This window comes from Aplidium turbinatum, chromosome 3, assembly GCF_918807975.1.
Source record: "Aplidium turbinatum chromosome 3, kaAplTurb1.1, whole genome shotgun sequence".
Lineage (NCBI taxonomy): Eukaryota > Metazoa > Chordata > Ascidiacea > Aplousobranchia > Polyclinidae > Aplidium > Aplidium turbinatum.
The window spans coordinates 2,636,663-2,658,804 of record NC_137474.1 but is presented as its reverse complement, the minus strand read 5'-3'; the positions used below and the strand labels follow the sequence as shown (position 1 = coordinate 2,658,804).

The 22,142-nt window shown below is 36.9% G+C and overlaps 1 protein-coding gene across 1 annotated transcript; it reads right to left on the bottom strand.

The window, feature by feature from the left end:
- Nucleotides 1–8,204: 8,204 nt before the first annotated feature.
- Nucleotides 8,205–17,729, bottom strand: LOC145767311 (uncharacterized). The gene is made up of 9 exons (XM_082579109.1): nt 17,488–17,729; nt 15,079–15,202; nt 14,537–14,631; nt 13,250–13,474; nt 12,777–12,876; nt 11,579–11,670; nt 11,027–11,281; nt 10,719–10,821; nt 8,205–9,634 (listed from the first exon to the last, which is right to left on the bottom strand). Exons 1-9 carry the CDS (start codon nt 17,693–17,695, stop codon nt 9,463–9,465), a joined length of 1,374 nt encoding a protein of 457 aa, XP_082435235.1. The 5' UTR covers nt 17,696–17,729; the 3' UTR covers nt 8,205–9,462.
- Nucleotides 17,730–22,142: the final 4,413 nt, after the last annotated feature.

Below are 22,142 nucleotides of genomic sequence, written 5' to 3'. Positions count from 1 at the left end.
CTAACATTCTATTACCTCGGCACTTGTCATGTCAAAGTGCAAAAGGCTGAATTATTTTTACGCAGACAATCTTGTTGAAGCTGTTTATTAATCGAAACTAGTACTAATAATATTTCTTCCATCAATCCCACTTTAAGCTTTTTAAATCACTTTGCAATATCGTCAGACTAATAAAGTAATGGCGCACGGCCTACTAGAACACGGCCAAATATGTTGCTATTTGAGGAAATTTCTAAGAGTCTGAATTGTTACAATCATAGCTATGACAAACATATCATCTTCCCATTTCCAAAAGTAAGTAAAATGAGTAATATTTGCATCTAGACATATTTTTGGCTTGTTTTTCCACAGATTAGATATGTATGTTAAGCACAACTTATGCAATAATAATGTAAAATTTTACAACTGCATCCTGGAGGTAGTCTCATCATACAGTCGTTAGGTTTTTTTGTATAGCAGGATTTTTTGCCAATAGCCACATTTTACTTGCAAAATTAAACTTGGTGAAAAACAAAACGAACTAAAATTTAAATTAGGATATGAAAGGAACCGCTTACAACATAAAATTCACAAAAAATCCTTGATATTTTAAATGGAACATGCAATTTCACCAAAAGCGACAAACCAAACGATACTACCTCCAGGTTGCGGTTGGAAAATCTTACATATTTTACATTATTATTGGATAAGTTGTGCTTAACATACATACCTAATCTCCGGTTAAACAAGCCAAACATATGTCTAGGTACAAATATTGCTTATTTTACTTACTTCTGGAAATGGGAAGATGACAGCTTTGTCATAGCTATAATTGTAACAATTCAGACTCTTAGAAATTTCCTCAAATAGCAACATATTTGGCCGTGTTCTAGTAGGCCGTGAATGGCGTAACTCATTATTTCTTGTTTTGATATAATCGAAAAAAAACTGTATACACAGTTGTTTTTATCATATTTATTGTACAGTTAAACGAAAATGGCATGTTGACACAAGTACAATGAGCATGTATACTTTGATTTGCTTCATTTTGCATCCCATAATGTGCTGGGATGATTTAGGCCATTTTCCGAATGCACAGACATGACTTAGGCCATTTGATATTTTGAGTTTATCAATATGAGTTTTCTAACAGTGACATAATAACAGTAATAATACAACTAGAATTAACAGGAAAACCCCTAATAGCAACTCCAATCTAACGATAGAAGTTGTATTTCACGCTAGACTGCATATTTTGCCAAAAAACAGTTCAGAGTTGGCAAGACAAGCTGAATAAATTATCAGTGATGAGGCAAATTATCAAAAAAAGAGTGGCACCCTGTTGGCATAACATGTTTCATAGATTGGAGATCATTGTGTTTCCTCAATTTGATTGGAAGATGGCTTAAAAAAATAGGAATTCATGTAGTGTTGCCTAAGGTTGTTTGTGACCGCTGTGGCAGATCCTCCCACTGTGCAGCCTCACATAATGGGACCTTGTACAATACCTTTCCACTGCTTTCATGATCCAGGCCTCTAAGATCATGAACCGTGGAATTTACAGCTTTCTTTCCAGGCCTGATACTCAACAAGCATCATCCATCAATTTTCATAAAATCGCTGTGTTGCATCCTCTGTACATTGTTGGGATGCGGTCTGATCTTGGCATTCTGGATGATAATTTCGTAATCTCTCGTCTTAAAAATGTCGTTTACCAATTTTCGCTCGATAGTACTGTGCATGCTATCGCACTCCATTTGAGTGTGACCAGCCACGAGGTACTTCTGAGTAATAGTGATGCCATGCTTCCATGCAAGGGCACAGTAAGCACTAGAAACATTAGAGTTTTTATTTTGATATCCACACCCATCACTCCAAATAACTATCTCCTCCAGACCGGGGCTTCCAGAAATTATCCGTTCAAAATGATTAAACTGCAAGAAAGCCAATACTTCACTGCGTAAATCACCTTCTGTTTCATTCCAAATAGAGCAATAAGCGTCTTTTGATTCAAGATTGAACAGTGTAAAATTGTGTACCTGCAGCTTGGTTTTATAGTACATACTGCTTGCCTTAGTTTTAGGACACAGAAGTACAGCCTGTGAATCCATTGTTCATACAGATTTTACTGTGCTAGCGGACTCTTTGTCTTTCGTCTTCTCATCTCAAGCTTCATTCTTCAACTTGATATGGTCATTATATTGTTCCTTGGTAATATTACTGTGTTTGAATGAAACACACGTCGCGCTGATCCTTACGTGATATGAACAGCGCACCCGGCAGCCCATTGCAACCAGTTCCCCTGAAGCTGCACGTTTCGATCTTATTGGACCGCAGTGGACATGGAGCTGGCCAAGAGTGTATGCGTAGCCCTCGTGTAGTTACGACCACCTTAAACAACCATACAAGCGAATGGCCTTTGTCTCAATTTGGACCTGGACCAAACAAAGCCCTATGGCGATGATATCACTGGTAACGGGGGCAAGCTTGGAAGAGTTGGAAGCCTCCAGCCCGGTTTCACACATTGGCGGCGGATCTATGATGATTGTCTCCCAGTGCCTTTTGCCCACGTCTTTTCCATCATAGACTGGGCCTCTAAAGCCACATACGACATCACCATCCAAAGCCAAATTCAATTTGAAGACAAACCAATGCTCGGACACGAGCTGGAGCCGACGATGAAGACGGAGAAGTTCTCATTATGAAATACTTCACTAAAATAGGCTGTGCTCAATGATCGTATTTCTGATGATTCAGCAAGCTGTTTGTATTGCCGATGACGTTGGATTATGGTAGTTCCAAGGTACAAAAATTTCTTTCTGTACGTTGTGACCTTTCTACAGTAATGGGAATCTACAGTAGGCAAGTCATTGAGAAATTTCTCGAAAAGGTGATTTTTCTCTTTTCCCATTTTAGCACATTTACTTTCACATAAAAGTCAATTCAAACGTTTTAAAATCTATGTTTTCCTATGTTCTCCTCCCATCAGTGAAACTCAAGAATGATGGCGAAGAACCAGCAATGAGCTAATAAAGTTGCTAAGTGTGATATTAAGCTGAGAATTAATTAAGTATCCAACAATGGCTTTCTACAAAACCTGCCATGGGTGCAAGAAGACTCCGAGAAACGGTGCATTGAGAAGATCTGACCTGTATCACAGTGTGAGGTGATAAGTCAAACTACCAAAGTGCTAGGAAAATGAAGCTTCTCAAAAGAACAGAAAGAAAACAGATTGATTTAAGTAGGGTAGTTACTTGGAAATGGCCAAGATTGCGATACATAGAATAGAAAAAAAACATAATTATTTTGTACTAAATTAATTGTCTAGACTTGTGATGAAGTGGAAGCTCTATTTCTATACAATTTAGATCGTCGTCTTCTGACCATCTGCTCTGTTGGAGGAAAGCTTTATTTCCAGCAAACGATTAAAAAGATTTGTAAAATACGTTTGAGTTAGGCCATTTGACATTTTTACGAAAATACCACTTTCTCGTTAACGTAGGTCTTAGAAAATTATATGGCAGATGTGCTACATTTTAGGGACCTACAAAACATTAATATCTCAATTTTGTCAAAAAGTGAGTTACGCCATTACTTTATTAGTCTGACGATATGCAAAAAGTTCGAGGAATTTTGAGAAAAAGTTTCCATTTCTTTTCGACGTTATCCTTAGATAGCTACAAGTCATTAAACAGCATAGTTTGGATGAAAAATTCGTTTATCCTTAGTTTATCCGTTTATCCCACGGTACATCATTAAAATACCGCTGATGAATAACCGTTTTGCGTATTTTATTTAAAGTAACATTTAGGCACAAGTTTTCGCATACACAGTAAGGTTAGAGAAATATCTTTAGAATCTATTAATATAATTAGACAAACTTGCATAGCTCCATCAATATTTCAATACTATATGGCTGGTATTGTTGTGCAAATGACAGCATACGATGAATGCAAAATAACAGTGCCATGGTATAGGATCATGATGTGATATTTGTATGGATAGTCTAAGTAAGTTGTGTAACAGTGCGACGAAAACGTGTGTCCAACACTTAAAATGTTTGTAAGTTATTGAGAGCATGTTTAGTTGTGCAAGACACACGATACGTCTGCAGATGGACAAAGTATTTAGTTTTTGTCTTTCCGTTCACTTAATTGAATTCTCAGTAACCAAGCGTAAGCTTGAAACATTAGCACTATACCGCACATGACAAAAACAGCGTCCAGCTCGATGTGACCTGGCAACAGATTAGCGAATTTGTTTGAGGCTGCAGAAAAAATTAGAGAAATATGTTTTCCGTTCGGATTCCAGATCTGTGAGTCGTCCTCAGTTTAAAACTTCTTGCTGATATTAACAGGCGTGCTGACAATAGAACCAAATTACATTAAAGCATTAATGGTTAGGAGTAACACTACTTACTTCTTCTGACAGATAAACGTGCTACAACGCTGACTGTTCATGTTTATGAAAATCCTATTGATTTATTATCACACCAGCACGTTTTGTCTGACTGTGGATTAGGGTGGGCCGTTTTTGACTTTTTTTCGAAATTCAAAAACGGCTAGTCATAAAAAGTGGCACATGCATGAAAAAATTACGTGTGCAAAATTTTGTCAGTTTGGGGGTGCATCTTCTGCCCCCGCAGGGGGGTCAAACTTTCAATTTTTTGAAAAAAAAGGGGGGAATTTCACTTTCCGTTTTAACATAATTTTTTTTATAATTTTTCTACTGGCTAGTTATAAATTGTAAGTGGGATGTACCCAGAACTTTCCTATGTAAAGGCATGTTCGAAGCTTAAGGTTTACTGCCCCCGCATCGACGACCAAAATGCTGAATTTTCACCAATTTGAAGTGCTATTTTTGTCATTGCTCAATAAACAAACTTGTCGCAAAAGGGCGAGATGGTGTTAACGCTGTGCGCTCATTTATGTTGTGCCCACTAACTTTGCAGGATGATACGAACTGACAAACTATAAGACGCAGTCTTGCTTAAACTAAAAGCAATAGTAGCCTACGTTTGATGAGTTGCAGCTATAAAACGCAACCTATAATTTAGGCTACTTCAGAACAAAAGCAATATGATCTGCAGATTCCGTAAATGGAATGTACTGTACCAGTGGCGCGGGAACTATTTTTCTCTAGGGGGGGCTGAAGCTGCCGTAGTGTTGTCAGCTTCTGGGGGGCTTCGCCCCCCCAGACCCCCCTCATGTGGGAAAGCCAACAAATGAAAAGCGCCAACAACAAAGCTGTTGTTCAGGAAATTAAAATGAAAACGAACAAATTAGAAAGTGATATGGAAAGGACGGTTTGTGAAAATGAGCTTTCACAAAATTGATTTTCGCTCAGGTGTTTTCTCTATGAACTGTGTCATGAGTTCTTTGACATCGACAGTGTTTTGGTGGACATGCATCAACGCAAGATGAGTAAGTCTTTTTTGTGTCATTGAGCTTCTCAACCACGTTTTCAGGCGTCTAGAGCAGAAAAAGAACGTTCTGATGATGCAGCTCAAACCGAGAGCCAAAGGCAGAGCTCCACGAATTTTCGCGTTTCTTAAAAAAGGTCTCGTGTTTGAGGGTGTAGTTGAGATAGTATCTTAGCAACCTTTTGAATGGAGTTCGCGGTTTTTCCACATAACATCGCTGAGCAAAGTAAGTTCCGTTTGTAAGCGATCTTTTTTGATGGCATCGGGTAAGCTGATCTCAGTATCAGATCTTTCCTCACCGTTTGCACAGCTCAGAAAGGCCTTCTCTCTGTTGGCTGCTGTAAGCAGACCCGCCTGGTCGAATCTTTGATCAAGCTCAATTTGAACCAAATCAAGGGCTTCGATGTAGGCCTTATTGCCGTTTCCACGCTCCTTCTCCCGCAGACGACAAAGCATCCGATTCCTCTGTGTTTCGAAATCGAGTTTTGCTCACTCGGGGATCCTTTGGCGTCGTTAGGTTATTGACAGACGCAAAGACGTTCGCTACTTCCATAAGCTTAAAACGGATTCATTTTTTCTGAGATTTTTGATTCGTTCGCGGAGAATGGTGATTGATTCCAAAGCTGAAGAAGCAGAGATCTTCTTGTTTTGGAGCTGTCTTTGCGACGGCTTCTGTAGGCTGAAAAACTTCGCCGCTGCAGGTAATCGCAAAATAAAGCCGCATCGTGCGTGCTTGTTTTACCAAGCCGAATATGTTAGCACGTGCGTCTCCTCTCATTGCACTATCTTCTGTCATGTCGGTCAGATATGACAAAGTAATATCATGTATTATTGTAATGTTCAGAAGTACAGCATGAAATGTAGATATTGCAGAATGATGTCCAATAAACGATGGACAGCCGTGTTAGTAGAGAGGGTGGCGGTGGCTATAGTAGGCCTAATGCTACTGCGAGGTATAGCTCCTTGTGATTGACGACTCTTTATTGCGAATGATGAGCGCGACCACACATAACAGGAACTCGATTCATCGTAGAAATTATTGTTCAAAATTTTTTCTGAAAATATGTTATGTAGGCCTACCTTAAATTGTAAGAATTTTGTAGGAGGGCTGAAGCAATTATTGAAAATTCCAGGGGGGGCTGAATTTTCTCTAGGGGGGGCTGCAGCCCCTTGAGCACCCCTACTTCCCGAGCCCCTGTACTGTACAGTTCCACTTGAATTGTTATCATGATTTTGTTTACACAAATTTGTCATTTACAAATGTTTTCAGGATGGGCATAAAACGCATTGCTCTATATTACTTTGTTGAGGATATTGGGGGTTTATTCGATAGCTTCTGAGCAGAGTGTAGAATTTTAAAGAAATGTTTTTGGCCATTGGTGAAACTGCTATAAACATTCATAATATAGTCCACACGTTCCACCAATAGGCTACAGCTGACGCGTTAGATGCAACATATAAACTTAGAATTCTATTTTGGCTGTGTTCAACCATCTTGAGTGGTTCATCCTACCTGGACTCCTACCTATATGCGAAATGAATTGATATATCTCCAACTTTCACTGCTCTGTGCATGTGTAGAAGATATTTTTGGTCAGTGCTGAGGTCATTTTCATCAATTTTAATCTCTGGTGCAGGAACTGCTTTATATTTTACAACATCTAGTTGTGTGACAGTGACTAGCTGCTTTATAATGGGCCCAGTGAAGCTATCAGGTCTGCTAATATTGCCATATCTTTTATAAGATGCCTAAGAGGCAATTCATTACTATGGAGTAGGCATATTAACTATTGAAGTGGCTTTTGGAAGTGATCTTCCAGGAGCTTTATCACGACGCCTTTTTGATCTGTGTTTATTGCGGTTCCATCGCATCCAATTGCCAGTACATTGTCGTAGCTAATTTTATTGGATCCAAAATATTCAAGAATACCGGTAGCTATTGACACATTAGATCAGTTGGCTGCAGTAAAATGACCAATGAAATAATAACTTGGCTCCTCAAGTAAAGTAATGTGTTCTTCAACTTCAAAATGTTTTCGAAGTCGCCAAGCAATTTCATTTTGTTTGATGGTTTAATCTTTTCGGCCATCAAAATATATGCTTTGCAAATTTATGCACATGATAGGCCTACTTTGTATTTGAGTTGTAAACCTCATTTTTTTTCTCGCTCTTCTCACTTTGCTTTTATCTATGACTGATTGAGATTCGCTATCCGTTACAACTCCCGCATCTTGTAGAAATGGTGAAGCAATAAGTGCTGCAGACCTATCTGAAATACCAGTACGATCGCATGATTCAGCAAATACTACTAAACTGGAAGCAACCTTGCTTTTTCTGGGGTTTTTCGAGGCAAAACTGGGTTGATAATCAAAATCTTCGCAGCGTTCTTCATTGGATGACAAAGTTTCTGAGCTTGAGTAAATTAAAGGTGTTTTAACTAAAGCGCTACTTGTGCCTGCTCTTGGGTCCTCACGTAAAGAACGGAATTGTTCTGATCTTGCGACTCTCCTCGGAAAACGTTTAAAATTAGATTTTGTGGCCGATCATGTTTATCAATCACCATTATGCGAGTTGTTTTTTGATCAAGAAGGAATTGTTGTTCTGTAACAGGGACACGATTTTTCTGCGGGCAAGTAGCCTACATTGCGGAAAATTGGAACAAGTTAATGGACAGAACATAAATGAGCATACAGCGTTAACACCATCTCGTCCTTTTGCAACAAGTTTGTTTATTGAGCAATGACAAAATAGCATCTCAAATTGGTGAAAATTCAGCATTTTGGTCGTCGATGTGGGGGCAGTAAACCTTAAGCTTCGAACATGCCTTTACATAGGAAAGTTCTGGGTACATCCCACTTACAATTTATAACTAGCCAGTAGAAAAATTTTAAAAAAAATTATGTTAAAACGGAAAGTGAAATTTCCCCCTTTTTTTTCAAAAAATTGAAAGTTTGACCCCCCTGCGGGGGCAGAAGATGCACCCCCAAACTGACAAAATTTTGCACACGTAATTTTTTCATGCATGTGCCACTTTTTATGACTAGCCGTTTTTGAATTTCGAAAAAAAGTCAAAAACGGCCCACCCTAGTGTGGATGTACAAAACATCAAACTAAAATGTAAATTAAGCAGGTTAATGAAGTATACACTAATACCTTTCAACCTCTGTTCTGTTTCTTCCATGTTATTAAGGATAAAAGCTATTTAAGGATCATTCATTTAGGATACAACCGAACGATTTTCTTGTTTTAAATGATTTTCACAGAGCACGTTTTTCAGTTGATTTTATCGGTTAATTAATTTTTATGTTTTTATTTGCTTGTGGTTTTCCAAATACTTAATGAAATAGCCTTCATGGAGGCGAAAGCTTTAACGATGAATTATACAAGTTTTCGAACCTGCCTGATATTATTTATTAATCTCATTTGAATTCGTTCAACTACCAATCAAAATAAGCGTCGTATCAATTAAAAGCAAGTTGACTTTACCGGTCAAGATATTTTCGACAAAGTATAAATTTGGAATAATGACATTGAAGACTGCTCAGTATTTGATTACAAAACTACAAAAGAAAAATTTCACAGAAAAACTTGGCATTTCATTGCCTCCAATCGTCGACGAGAAAATGGAAATTAATGATGATGATAGTTAGCACTGACTTCGAATGAAAAACATCAATTTAAGCTAAATGAGGAATGCATCACAATCAGTTCGTTAACCGCCCGACTTTGCGCAAGAAGCGTTTAAGTTCAAGCAGCGCTGCTTCGGCCCTAGGAAGTTGCGCTGGAGTAACACATTTCAAGGACTGCCATCCATTCATCAGCACCAAGTAGATGGAATAATTCTCAGACACCTTTTCATTCTCAGACCCTTATATTCAAATCAATTAACCCAAATAAGGCAAGAAACCACTGTTGGAATATTTGACTATTTCTCTCTGGGTTTTACTTGAGTCTGTTCGTGTCGTTATTTTAAATAAAAATAAACAAAAAATCTTCAAAACGTTTTTTGCATCATTATCAGTATTATGCTGATCAACTTTTTCAAGCACGTTTTAAATTTATTAGTAAAAATACAACAAAGGTGAAAGACACAAAATAAAATGAAGAACTATCAAAATGTTCGACAACCAAATATTGGCACCATTTTGATTTGCAGCGTTGATCTGTGCTCTTATTTCCTCAATAGTTTTTGTGTTGCATTTGTTTTCGTAGCAGCATTCTTGGTCACAGGACCTGATGATAATGTTCAGTTTAGTTTAGTTGCTTTTATTTCTGACCATCACAGCAAAAGTAATAGCCCACATGGCAACATAGCAAAGGTCTAGATAAAGGTAGAAGCGACAAAACGAGTACGTCACAACCTGCTTGAGACCGAAAAAATTATCATGTTGATGAATGAATATGGTTTTTATGAGTGTTCTCTGCATTGTGATAATGTGAACAGCATTTAAAAATAAACAATAACAAATACTGTTCACTGCCTTTAGCCAGTGATTTCCGACGCAGTGCTGGTCCGTAATTATATGAAATTACTAAACCATTTACAGTGTATTAAAACAAAGTGATTTTGCAAACATTTGTTTCCGGCATTTTCAGAAAAACGTTCAAAGATCGACAAGCCTATTACGTTTTTGAAGTTAGTTAACAGTAGCTCAATGGCCGAGTGGTTTCGCCTTCGCCTCTAGTGCTGGTAGATCTAAGATCGATCCCAGGTCGGGTCATGCAAAAAGACTAAAACGGTACCGATTGTACTCTTTCTGGCATAAAGCAGTGAGAATAAGTCGGATAATAATTTGATGGCATCGTAAATCTGATACAAAATTAAAAATTAGCCTTGTCGCTGAAAGACCTTAGCTGTTGCAGAGCAACAATAAATAAACTATAACATGATTATTATTAGTGAGTGCGCCTGCACACTAATAGGTGGGAATCATTATCTTCAGTTTCGGTGCAGTAAATTTTATTATTCATGTGTTTTGCATTCATAATAAAAGTATATAACAATTTTTCTTTTTTCAACAAACTCCAGTCTACCACAAGATGTAGTGGTAGATTCAAACCCTTTAACAAGAGGTGATCTCACAAACAACATGCCACGTTGATTCCGTGTAGATACTTTCACTAACATTCCTGACAGATACGGTACAATACCTTTAAGACACAGTATTTTGATTGAAATGCCTTATTCTATAGTTTCCTGATGCCTGTTGGCAATTGAAATTGGTGTGATTGAAATCTCAAAACATGGTTCGTACGAACATGTGAGAACCGTGTGAATCCTAGCAATAGTGATTTGCATGAGAAGGCTTTTACTTACTTTAGCGCAAAACCTCCTTCTCGATCAGTCGCTTCATCAGCCAGTTGGTTGCATTTTTTTTGGCAATCTTCTTTGCTGGCACATCTTCCAGAATGGGTGTGTACTTGAAATCGAAAAATGATACCCAATGCAACAATGTAATTGGGTGGTTACAATGGTCATTATTCGATGTATAGTAGGCTATATAGCTTACTGACGACGTAGCAAATATAGTGTTCTAAATCTTTATCGAATATGTTCTTAGTGATTTACGTTTTGGACATGTGCTTTAGACTAGGATAACCATGCTTGACTTCATTAAGCATTACCTGTATGGTTTTCTAATGCTGTCATAACTATGTATTGTCGTATACACGCATGATTCTTATGTGGTGGGCAGGTTTCAATGTTCCAATTGTTTTCATTAGTATCGTTGCCTTGGCTAAAACCAACAGTGCAAGTGAGCGATGGTGTTGATTGTGTGGAAGTGTGACTAACTACATCTTCTCCTTGGGTTGTTGCAGGTTTTACTGCATCTTCTCTTGAGGTTGTTGCTGGTTCAGCGTTTGTTGGCGGTGCAGTAGCTGTTTACCAAAAACAAAAGGTTTTATTACAATGTAAGAGAAAATTTTTATCAATAAACCTTTGTGGTTGGCTGCATTGACGTTCGTGTTTGTACTTTATGCCTTTTTACTTTATGTTGAACAAAAATACGAAAAAATTTTTTAAAATATTAATTTTTACATCGTTTTTCAGTGCTGCCAGACCAACTGCATCAAACACGTTTTATATTTATTAGTAAAATTATGACAAAGTGTGCGATGAACGAACGATAAAATGAAGAGCTGTTTGAATAATGTTTTACAACAAGATTTTGGCACCATTTTGATTCGTAGCATTGGTTTGTGCTCTCAGCTCCTCAATAGTTTTTTTGTTGCATTTGTCTTCAAAACAGCATTCTTGATCGCAGTACCTGATGACAATAATGATGTAAAACTGGTAAAGGTACTCAACACATGCGTCCGCCTCTAAATTGCTAGGCATGGGTTCGATACCCTGTCGGGTCATATCAAAGAATTTTAAAAAATGGTACTGAATCTAATTCCTGCTTGGCACTGAGCAATGGAATGGATTCGGGTAATAATGTATTCAGTTGAGCCTCTACACGGCTGCATTGACACTGTCTGCTTTGTAAAGGGCTGATGAGCAATGCACTTCTGAGATGGATACAGCGCTATATGGAAACAATCATTTATAAGGCAACCCCACACTCAGTGACTGAGCTTCGGGAAATGCCAAGACAAGGTGTTTATCATACTAAGTCTTTGGCACAAACGAGAGGAGGGTAGCCAATTTCTTTCTCTCGACCACCTTTTCTTCAGCAATTATGCCCACCCTATTTATTACACCCTGGGTAAAGGTAAGTGGTGTTTATCAACAACCAGCTTCAGTCGGGTGTCGAACCAGGTTTGCATTATTAGAAAGCCAACGCTTTCCCCGCTGCGCCACCCCACTGATGAAATAAAGGTACTTATGAGTGCACAGTAGCCTACACTGTGATAATATCCACAGCATAAACAATGAGAAACAATGTTTACTGTTTTTATTTAAATGAAGAGTACGTTTTGTTTAGGGAGCTGTCAGAAAACGTTTAAAAGTCGGAAACGTATTAATTTTCTAAAGTTTGTCTAGGGGCGGCATACACAATTGTTGGGAATCATTGTCTTTAGTTCCAGTACCGCAAATTATACTATTCAAGTGTCTTGTTTTCATTCTTGAAGAAAAATTCAACAGTTTTTGTTTAACTAGCTCCAGTTACATGTGATGGTGGATTCAAATGGTTCAACAACAGGTGTTTTTACAAACAACATAGGCTACCATACTAAGTATAAAGTAGCCTACGGCATGTTGCCCCCATATACAGTATATTGACTAAAGTGTCTAATTCTATAGTTTTTATAGGCTCGTTAGCAATTGTGGTGTTATTGAAATCCCAAAAACAATTTTTGAAGAACCGGTACGAATCGGTTAAATCCTAGCAATACTGTAGTAATATGCATGAGAAGGATTTAAATTTACTTTAATGAAATAGCTTCGTCTCGTTCAGTCACTTCATCTGCTGATTGGTAGCACGTTTTTTGGCAATCTGCTTTGCTGGCACATCTTCCAGTGTGGGTGTCTGCTCGAAATTGAAAATTACTTATTTTTACATAGCGCTAAACTAGATACGAAGCATTTGTTCACAAAATAATGTATTCGGGTGATTACAATGTTCATTATTCGATTTGAAGTAGCTTACTGACGGTGAAAAATAATATTTTAAGAATTCTTTATCAAACATGTGCTTAGTTTTTGCGTTTTGGACATACACTTTTGATTCAGATAACCACGTTTGACTTTAATTAAGCATTACCTTTATCAAGAAAATGAAGTGTCTTCTGACAGGTGTCAAACCCACAACAATGCTTGATATGAACGACTCGGTTACATGTCTTGTAATGCAAATAAAATAAAATTGTAATGTCATGTGAGAATAAGTTTCTTTGCATTACCTTTATCGGTTTCAAATGCTGTCATAACTATGTATTGTCGCATACAGGCATAATTCATATCTGGTGGACAGATATCAATATTCCAATTGTCTTCATCAATGACGTCACTTTGGCGAGCATCAACAGCACAAGTGAGCAATGGTGTTGATTGAGTGGAAGTGTGACTAAGTACTACATCTTCTCCTTGGGTTGTTGCAGGTTTAGCATTTGTTGACGATGCAGTAGCTGTTCACCAAAAACAAACCATTTCATTGCAATGCATGACAAGTACGTTACTGATGTAGCATTTCATTACTTACTATGATTACTAATTTGGATAGAGAAGTTACTTTTTTTAACCGTAAACAGATATAACCATAGCACAAAAATTTACAGTACAAAAACAAAAAATCCAACGTTTTCGGCTTTGCGTAGGCTACAGACCTTATCAAGCCTTTAGAAAAAAAATAGTTTTACATTGTACAGTAGGCTATATGAAATGTTAAAGAAGCGTGCAGTATAACAACAAAAATATGGTCTAATTCTCCAATGTTTAGATCAGAGCATATTTTGTTATTATGTTGCATTTTTCTCTAGTAGCCTATTCCTTATATAACGTAAAAAATGTTCTTTATTTAAATGCTTGATAAGGGCTATATGTACAGCCGAAAACGTTTGTTATTTTGTATTTGTAATGTAAAATGTTGTTTTGTTTGCTCAGTTATGTCTTTTATGATTCGTAGCTCACAAGAACAACTCTTTGAAAAGAATTTCTTATGTGCAAATCTAGAAAAAAATCTTGTATTGTAGACTCTTAAAAATAAGCGTGACATCGTAAAAGCATCGTGATCCAGATTCAGATTCTTTTTTATTGGCTGTGGTATTGCAGCACGTACACGTCAGTTTAGCTCCACAGATACATAAATAAATACTTTGAAAAAGATGCAGATTCCAGGATGACAGCGAAAGACTACAGCGTCAACGGAGTCAGCTGCCACCCTCATTCCAATAAAAAAATAAAAAAACTATAACATGTCATCATGTTGCTAATAGGTAACCGAATGCCGAGAAACAGTGAAGGCCAACGGCAATTAGCAATATACTGGACCATGACTGGACATAAATCGAAAAAAAACGCAGAAAGTTTCTACTCCAAATCAGGTATCTTGGTATCCTCGTCACAACACCACACGTATACGTCATTTAAAGTAGCATCGTTTGTAGAAATGCCAGTGCCATCATTCACATACAGTACACCAGTGAAAAGCTAAACACCATCATTACAGTGTAAATATATTTAACACTCACTTGGTGGTGACTGTGGAGAAGTCTGTGGTTCCAATGCTATTGTTCGTCGAGGGCTATTACAATTGTCTTCATAACAACAAGAAGATTCACATTTGCTGCAACAAAATATTGTTGTCACTTGTCAGTGATCTATATAAATGGTATATAGAAGAAAAAAAATGTTTTAAAATGAAAAAGTGTTTAAAATTCCACCCCAAGCTAAGAACAAACAAGGTTTTGCAAGCCGTTCAGCATTATCTAAAACCTGCTTAGTTCTATATGTCTTTAATAAGTTATATTCTTATTTTCAAAATAAAAATACCATATGTGCCTATAGATTTATGGAATACGGTAACAGGGTAAGGTTTAGTTTTTTTATACGGTTTAGTCCCAAATCGCCTATTGCTAAATCCTGTGTTGTCGCTTAGCTTTGGGTGTTTACAACACAAAAAAATAAATTCACTTCTAAAGGTTAGTGCTATAACTTTTAGAAAATAAAATAAAAAAGTTTATTTTATAATCTTTTAAAAGGCATCTTAAAGTATTTTTGCATTTTTTGTTACTTTACAACATAGTCCGTATAAGGGGGAGATTTTTCCTCATCAGGGTCCAACAATTCATGAAGATTGACAGTGCATTTCTCATCACAAGTAGATGCGTTGACACACTCTCCAAGCACAGCGTTGACTGCAAAATATAAACACATTTCTGTACTTTAAAATTTTTTTCTTGATTTTAGTTTATATCAGTATCAAATCAGTATTAAAATTTTAGTTTAAACAATAAATGCTATTAATACGGCAAAAGTGCTCAATGCCAAGCAAAAAGCCAAGCAGAGCGAATTAAATCAAATGTAGTTATTACTCTCTAAACCCTTTGACAGCCTGTTTCACCCTAAAAGGAGGATCATCGGAAGGTCCATATTCAAATAGGGCCTTCAGATGATCCTCCTTTTAGGGTGAAACAGGCTGTCAAGGGTTAGAGAGTAATAACTTTTGATTTATGTGAGTGAGTTACAATTCCACAAAACACCATCAGAAATTGACTTAATAATAATTAGTATCTCTTCTGTTGCATCCAGTGAAATTGAGTTCGATTCCAGAGCAGGTCATTCAAACACTTAAAATAACAACAATGCTATTCTTTCTTGCGTAACGCAGCGAGGACAAGTAGAGAGAAATGCACTCAGACAGTAAATAAAATACATTTAAACGACATAGTCGCAGAAAATTTGCGTTGTGTTTTAACAACAAATAAGCTACTTCTACAACACTAATATGTGAATAAAACAAAATATAACTTGTTTCTTTAGGTTTACACCATTGTAAAAAGTTTGTCCTAGCTATAACATGTTGAAGATATCTTAAAATAAATAAGCAATAACATTATTATTTGTTTGTGGACGACAAACGGTTCTTCTCGGCAAAGCTGGTATGAGATACAAATCTTTAAGTTTCAAAAAGGTGAGTCAGGTTAGTTTTTCATTCGAATACAATAATATATGTGTGTTTTTACACAGCGCTGTATCCATCGCAGATATGTGTTGCTCTTCAGCGCTTGACAAAGCAAAATTGTTCTTCTGCACTAAGGTGAATTACGGTAGAAATGCAGCAGATTAGTGTAATTTGTGAAGAAAGGCGTTCTTCCCGGCTATCAGCACAAGGCTGATTACTCACTAGCACAGCGAGCAGCAGTAACGCTTCGCTAACCAGAACGGTGTAGCTTCCACGCTAGCCATAAAGACCTCCAATTAAACGTTTAAGTTATTTTGGCAGCCGATTGTAGCATCGAATAGACAGCGATAGACACGTGTTTCGCCCATGAGGCTGGGCTCATCAGTATCGCACCGTATTCTTGCCACTATCAGTGGCAAGAATAAATTCAGCCAAATCAGTGGCAAGAATACGGTGCGATACTGATGAGCCCAGCCTCATGGGCGAAACACGTGTCTATCGCTGTCTATTCGATGCTACAATCGGCTGCCAAAATAACTTAGTGTAATTTGTTGATATTTGTAATTTGTTGATAATTTGTATGCATTTTTCTTATAGCCTACACCATCCTACACTAACATGTATGACAATGACACCAGAAAACCGAGCTTAGTTATGAGCAGTACAGCGCTCATGAACAGCGCAGCAGAACCAATTTGAGGAAAGAAAATCATCACAAGTAATAAAATCATCATGATTTGGTTGGTATCTATACTTTGGGCTCTTTATTCTTTGATAAGTCACCATCATCGAACAAAGATTAAGTTTGAAGCAAAACTAGTTGTTAAGGTTTCTTTGATAAAAGTGATTGATTAATCATAAGTATTTATAGATCATGCCATGTCAGCATCCAAGCAGCGGCATTATGATATTAATTTCGTAGAATTTAACTACAAGTAACGCAATAGACAGGTTGCTTAAACAAATTCTTTGAGTTTTCACGGTTAAAGTATAAAAACAGGATTAACCTTTCGTGGTTGGTTAATTTGTTTAATGTCACATCGCCTTAGGTGCCATAATGTTGATGTGACGTTTATCACACGTGATGACGTCATTGGCTACAACATTGATTACTGAATGAAATTCTTGCTTCCTTAATAAATTCTTAGATCAAATTGATTTCAAAATAACTTCCTGCTTGGCAAGAAGCTTCGTTTGACTCAAAAAGTGTTCGACTATTATGATTAAATTCAGCGCCAAGGGCGGATTTAGAAAGTAAGCTAGTATTAGGGAAACGGTTTTAAACAATTGCAATGATATTGCCGGTCTACATTAATCCGACCTTGGAAATACATCGTCAATGAAGTCACTTTTCTGTGTAAGGGAGGAAGGGGGACTGCCCTCCCCCTCTAGATTCGCCACTGTACATCGCTACATAAAATCCACAATGTTATACTCGAATGTTGCCTTTTGCGGTAATTTCTGTCATATCAAATTAGCAAAGGTTTTAAGTTGGGAAACGTGATAAAAATTACTTACGTTCAATTTCACCGAATGCCACAATCGCAAGTTCTTTTCTTTGGCAAGCTTGGGGAATTTCCGAAGGGCATTCAGCTATATTCCAATTAGTATCTAAATGGTCTAAACTTTCAGAGGAAATTTTAAAGCCATCCGCGCATTCCAAACTGTTGATCATTGATGCGTCATGCACGAGTACCACAAAGATCAGGAAAAAGAAGCGTTTCATTTTTAAAACAAATTATTATACCTTTTGTACGGACTGGTCTGTAAGAAAAAGAAGCACATGTCAAGCTATTGGGGTGGAAGGTTTGATATGTGCAGAACTGCAGCGCATAATAGAAACAGTTTTGTAACCAGCCAAACGCAATTAATGCAACAACATTTCAAGTACAAGAAGAGACTCGAAAGCTTAATGTCTACTATGGCGTTAACATCTCCGTCTCTGGTTTACAACATCTCATTGTAGCACACGTCTTTCCGATAGCTCGATTAAGTAACCGGACACATCAAATTGTCCAAATTGCAAAAAAAAACAAAAAAAAAAACAGGAAAACTGTTGATTGTTTGATTTTGGACTGTCCATGAACTGCACTACCCGGTGGTTTCAATACAGTTTACCAATGCGGAAATATATTTAAAAACTGGCTAAAAGACAACGAGCTTCAAGTGGGAAAACGTCATATGAAACTAATAACAATAATCTCCAGAGTTTGCAAACTGCGAAACTTTATGATCAAGCAACTTTGGTTGAAAACTTGGGGTGTGTCCTTTGAATAACAGGAAGCTCATCAAGTAGCGGCACTTAGTGGATGGAAAATTTCACAGACAACAATACTTCAACAAGCGAAAATTTCACTTTGTAATGCTGATGACCGGGCCTGCGTCAGCAGTGTAAAGCCCATACAAGTATGCGAAATTGTCAGGCTTAATCTTCCAAAGAAGCTTTTTCGGTTGTAAGCTACACAGTAGCCTATATTCCCACAATTAAACATGTAGATTTCAAAAGTTTCTAGACTAAACTTCACACAAATTGTTCTCAGTCTGGAAATAGATATTCTCACATTCAATTATTCAGCATCCAGCAATCGCCGGTTAGTGCAAAAAATCTTGTCACCTTAGTTTTGCGTAATATTTGCTCAAAGTGACTTTAGCTTTGTTGTTAAGACTTTTTATCTCTTAACTTAAAATAGTTCCGATTCTGTTTCTTGATTAGCTAGAGGCTAAAAGAGCTTTGCATGTCGTTGAAAACTTGACAAAGCCTGCGTAATCAAGTAGATAAACATAAGCAAACAGTAAGAGACCACTTTGAAAAACAATCTGTCAAAATTCCTTTTTAATTTATTGAATGCATATATCAATTGATTGTAAAAGGTTGTTTGCATATTAACTTTAAAAAATTAGTAATACTCAAGCTTTTAGTGTTTTTTTCATTTTTTTTTTTTTTCTTATTCACTTGAATATAAGTTTATTTTGGTTGTTATTTACAAAATCGATCAATCAATAAATGTCTTTTTGTTTTAGTGGTAGGCAATGAGTGTTGCCATGGCCGTCCATGTTTCTATGGCGCGAGAGTATTTTGTTTTCGATTGCTTGTCGACAAAAAACATACAAACCTTGTTAAGATACACTCGGCCAGGGCTTTTCAAACATTTTTTTATTGTGCGGCTCTATTTCGAAAAATAATATTCTATACGTCCCTTTAGTGGGCACTTTTCAATGTATATTACCCACTGAAGGCCCATTTTGTTTGGCAACCCTAGACTTGAGACCTATTTTAGGCTCGCGACCCACAGTTTGGGAAGTCCTGCACCAGGCCACAAAACATAAAAACACCATATGACGTCATCGTTAACGTATGAATTCACTTTAAAATCATTTTGAGTTCAGTTCCAGTTTTCTGCATCATCAAAAATTATGCTGCATGACAAACAATAGCTTTTACAGGGGTGCAGGGGGTGTTTTTGCACTAGGGCCAGAAGTAAGTTTGGATTTGTAACCTTTTTAAAGAGTTTAAGAACGGATAAACCACTGCGTATGATTTAGAAAATTTCACTTTGTAACAAATATGAAAATTAACAAATATGAAAATTAACACTAAAAAGACCAAATCAATGATAATCTCAAAATCACCAGACACCACAGTACTCCAAATTATAATTGACAATAAAATTATACAAAAAGTAAAATCTTTTTCATATCTTGGTCATTTAATAACTGAAGATGGGAGGTGTGACCATGAAATTCTTAGACGGATAGAAATTGCAAGAACTACATTTGGAAAAATGAAAAATATTTTAACCAATCAACGTTTAAATTTATCAACTCGTCTCAGGATCTTAAAATGCTATATCTGGTCGACCCTATTATACAGTTCTGAAACTTGGACAATATCACAAAAAATGGAGAAACGGATCGATGCCTTCGAGCTCTGGACATACAGGCAAATGTTAAAAATTTCATGGAAACAAAAAATCACTAACGATGAAGTACTCTCCAAATTCAATTCAAGCAAAATGCTCTTACAAACAGTCAAAAGAAGAAAATTGAAGTATTTCGGACACACAATAAGGCAAAATTCATTACAAAGATCATTAATAGAAGGGAAGATAAATGGTAAAAGAAGTAAAGGCAGACCAAGAATGATTTGGACAACAAACATCACAAAATGGACAAAATTAAGTTATGAATGTGCAGTACGCACAGCTCATGGTCGAGAACAATGGCGCATTGTATCCAACCCTCCAGACGAGGAAGGAACAAAATGATGATGATGATTTAGATATTGTGCGTTTTTCTTAAAATGTGGCTTGATTTGAGATGTGAGGATCTCTTTGGCATCAGATCTAAATTATTCTCTCAACAGCCCTGGTGACAAACAATAAAAAAATTAAAACAACCCAGCTGTCGAGTTTGAGTCGACGCCAATAACTATTCAGATTAGAGTTAGCTTATGTGTAGCCTATGGTTGAGTTTATGAGGTTTTCAAAGCTATTTTCTTTCAAATCGAAATAAAGCAAAATTGCATTCTACAAAAGCATTTGTTTGAAACAAAATCCAATGCTAAGAAACTTCAATAAAAATTAAGGACCAGATATTTTTTGAAAACAAAATTTTGTTGTGACCATGATAAGAACCCTGATAAGTGATAAGCTAATGACATTTTTATGTTTGGTTGCTGTCAGGGGCGGCTCGCTAGTGTGTGCTACTGTGCTGCAGCACTCCCATAAACGTTTTTGCCAAAAGTTTCTCGAATATCTTAGCGTTTTTTCTGCCCAAAATGCATTTTATGCTCTCTGTTCACAGAATTGCTGATTGTTATAAGTGTAAATTATATTTGGAAACCCTGCGTGTTTAATGAGATGTTTATGGGGGAGGCCTCACAGACACCCCGCTATCGTATTTGCTTTCGACGAACACGCGGCCGGGATTCGCCCATCTACAGTACCCCCTTTCTGGAACTCATCAGCCGCCATGGGTTGCTGTATAGAGCGCAGAAGCAAAATTGTCATGGAAAGTTGAGGAAATTTTGAAGTTTCAGCAGTTTTGATCAGTTTTTGTTAATACTGTTCTACACCATTCTCTACTTTTTACTTTTTTTCTAACATTAATGATTCTATAATATACAATGCAATAAACACCTGCACTTTGAAATGTATTCTAAATACATTCTCCACCTTCCCTGGCATGTTTGTTTTACCCGGTTAGTCTAAATGTCTTATCTTTGATAATACGACTTACCTACCAATGAGACATTACTGACAAACGCTTAGAGGTATAGATTTTGTGATATACTTTTCATAGCCTAAGGACAGACAGAAAACGATTTCATGAGAACCTTATCTGTTGGCCACCATCTTGAATAATATTCTAATTATAGTTTAGTTTTATGCTTCTTTTTATCGGCTTTAAAGCCAGATAGAAACTCAACAAAATATGTTTTCCAACCACAGCAAGTAGGCTTATCTTCAATAGAGTCAAGATTTTGTGGCGCTAGCAAGATTACAAGCTTACATGGTTTTATTTTTGATGAAGTTGTAGGTGGAACCATTTTGTTTCAAGTTACTGTGGTGAAAGAATAAGTTTTTTCCTTTAATTTTTAGTTCTTTAGTCCATATTACTACGAAAAGTGAAACATTTACAATTTAAAGTTTAGACCATCAGTACTATGACTATTACAATTTTTGTAGACTGCTTTTGACAAAAAAAAAGCGTAATGAAAACCTAGACAGCCACTTGATCTGGTCCAGATCTTTACCGAATGGGAGTACGGATCTGACCAGGTCTGGGCAGATAAAGTGGTTATCTGGGAAAATATTGCTCACACTGTACTTAACGAGTCAAAAAAACAAAACTGCATAGCACTGCACTACCAATGATGGATGTTATTTATTTGCTTTTCAAACACGAGCAAAAAAAGAATGGAACACAATAACACAAAAAATGTATAGAAAGAATTGGTAGCAACGGACAACTTTGCGGTTTTCTGGTCAAGATGCTGCCTGAAAGTTGCGAAGTTTCTGTTGCTTAAGGCTTTATGTTGATTGTCGTGACTTGCAAAGCTGTGGCTTCCAAGACTTAACGTTTGTTGTTGATACTCACTGGTTGTGTTCAACAGTTCAGTGGCCGAGTCGTTTCGCCTTCGGCTTTAGCTCTGGTAAATCTGAGATTGATTC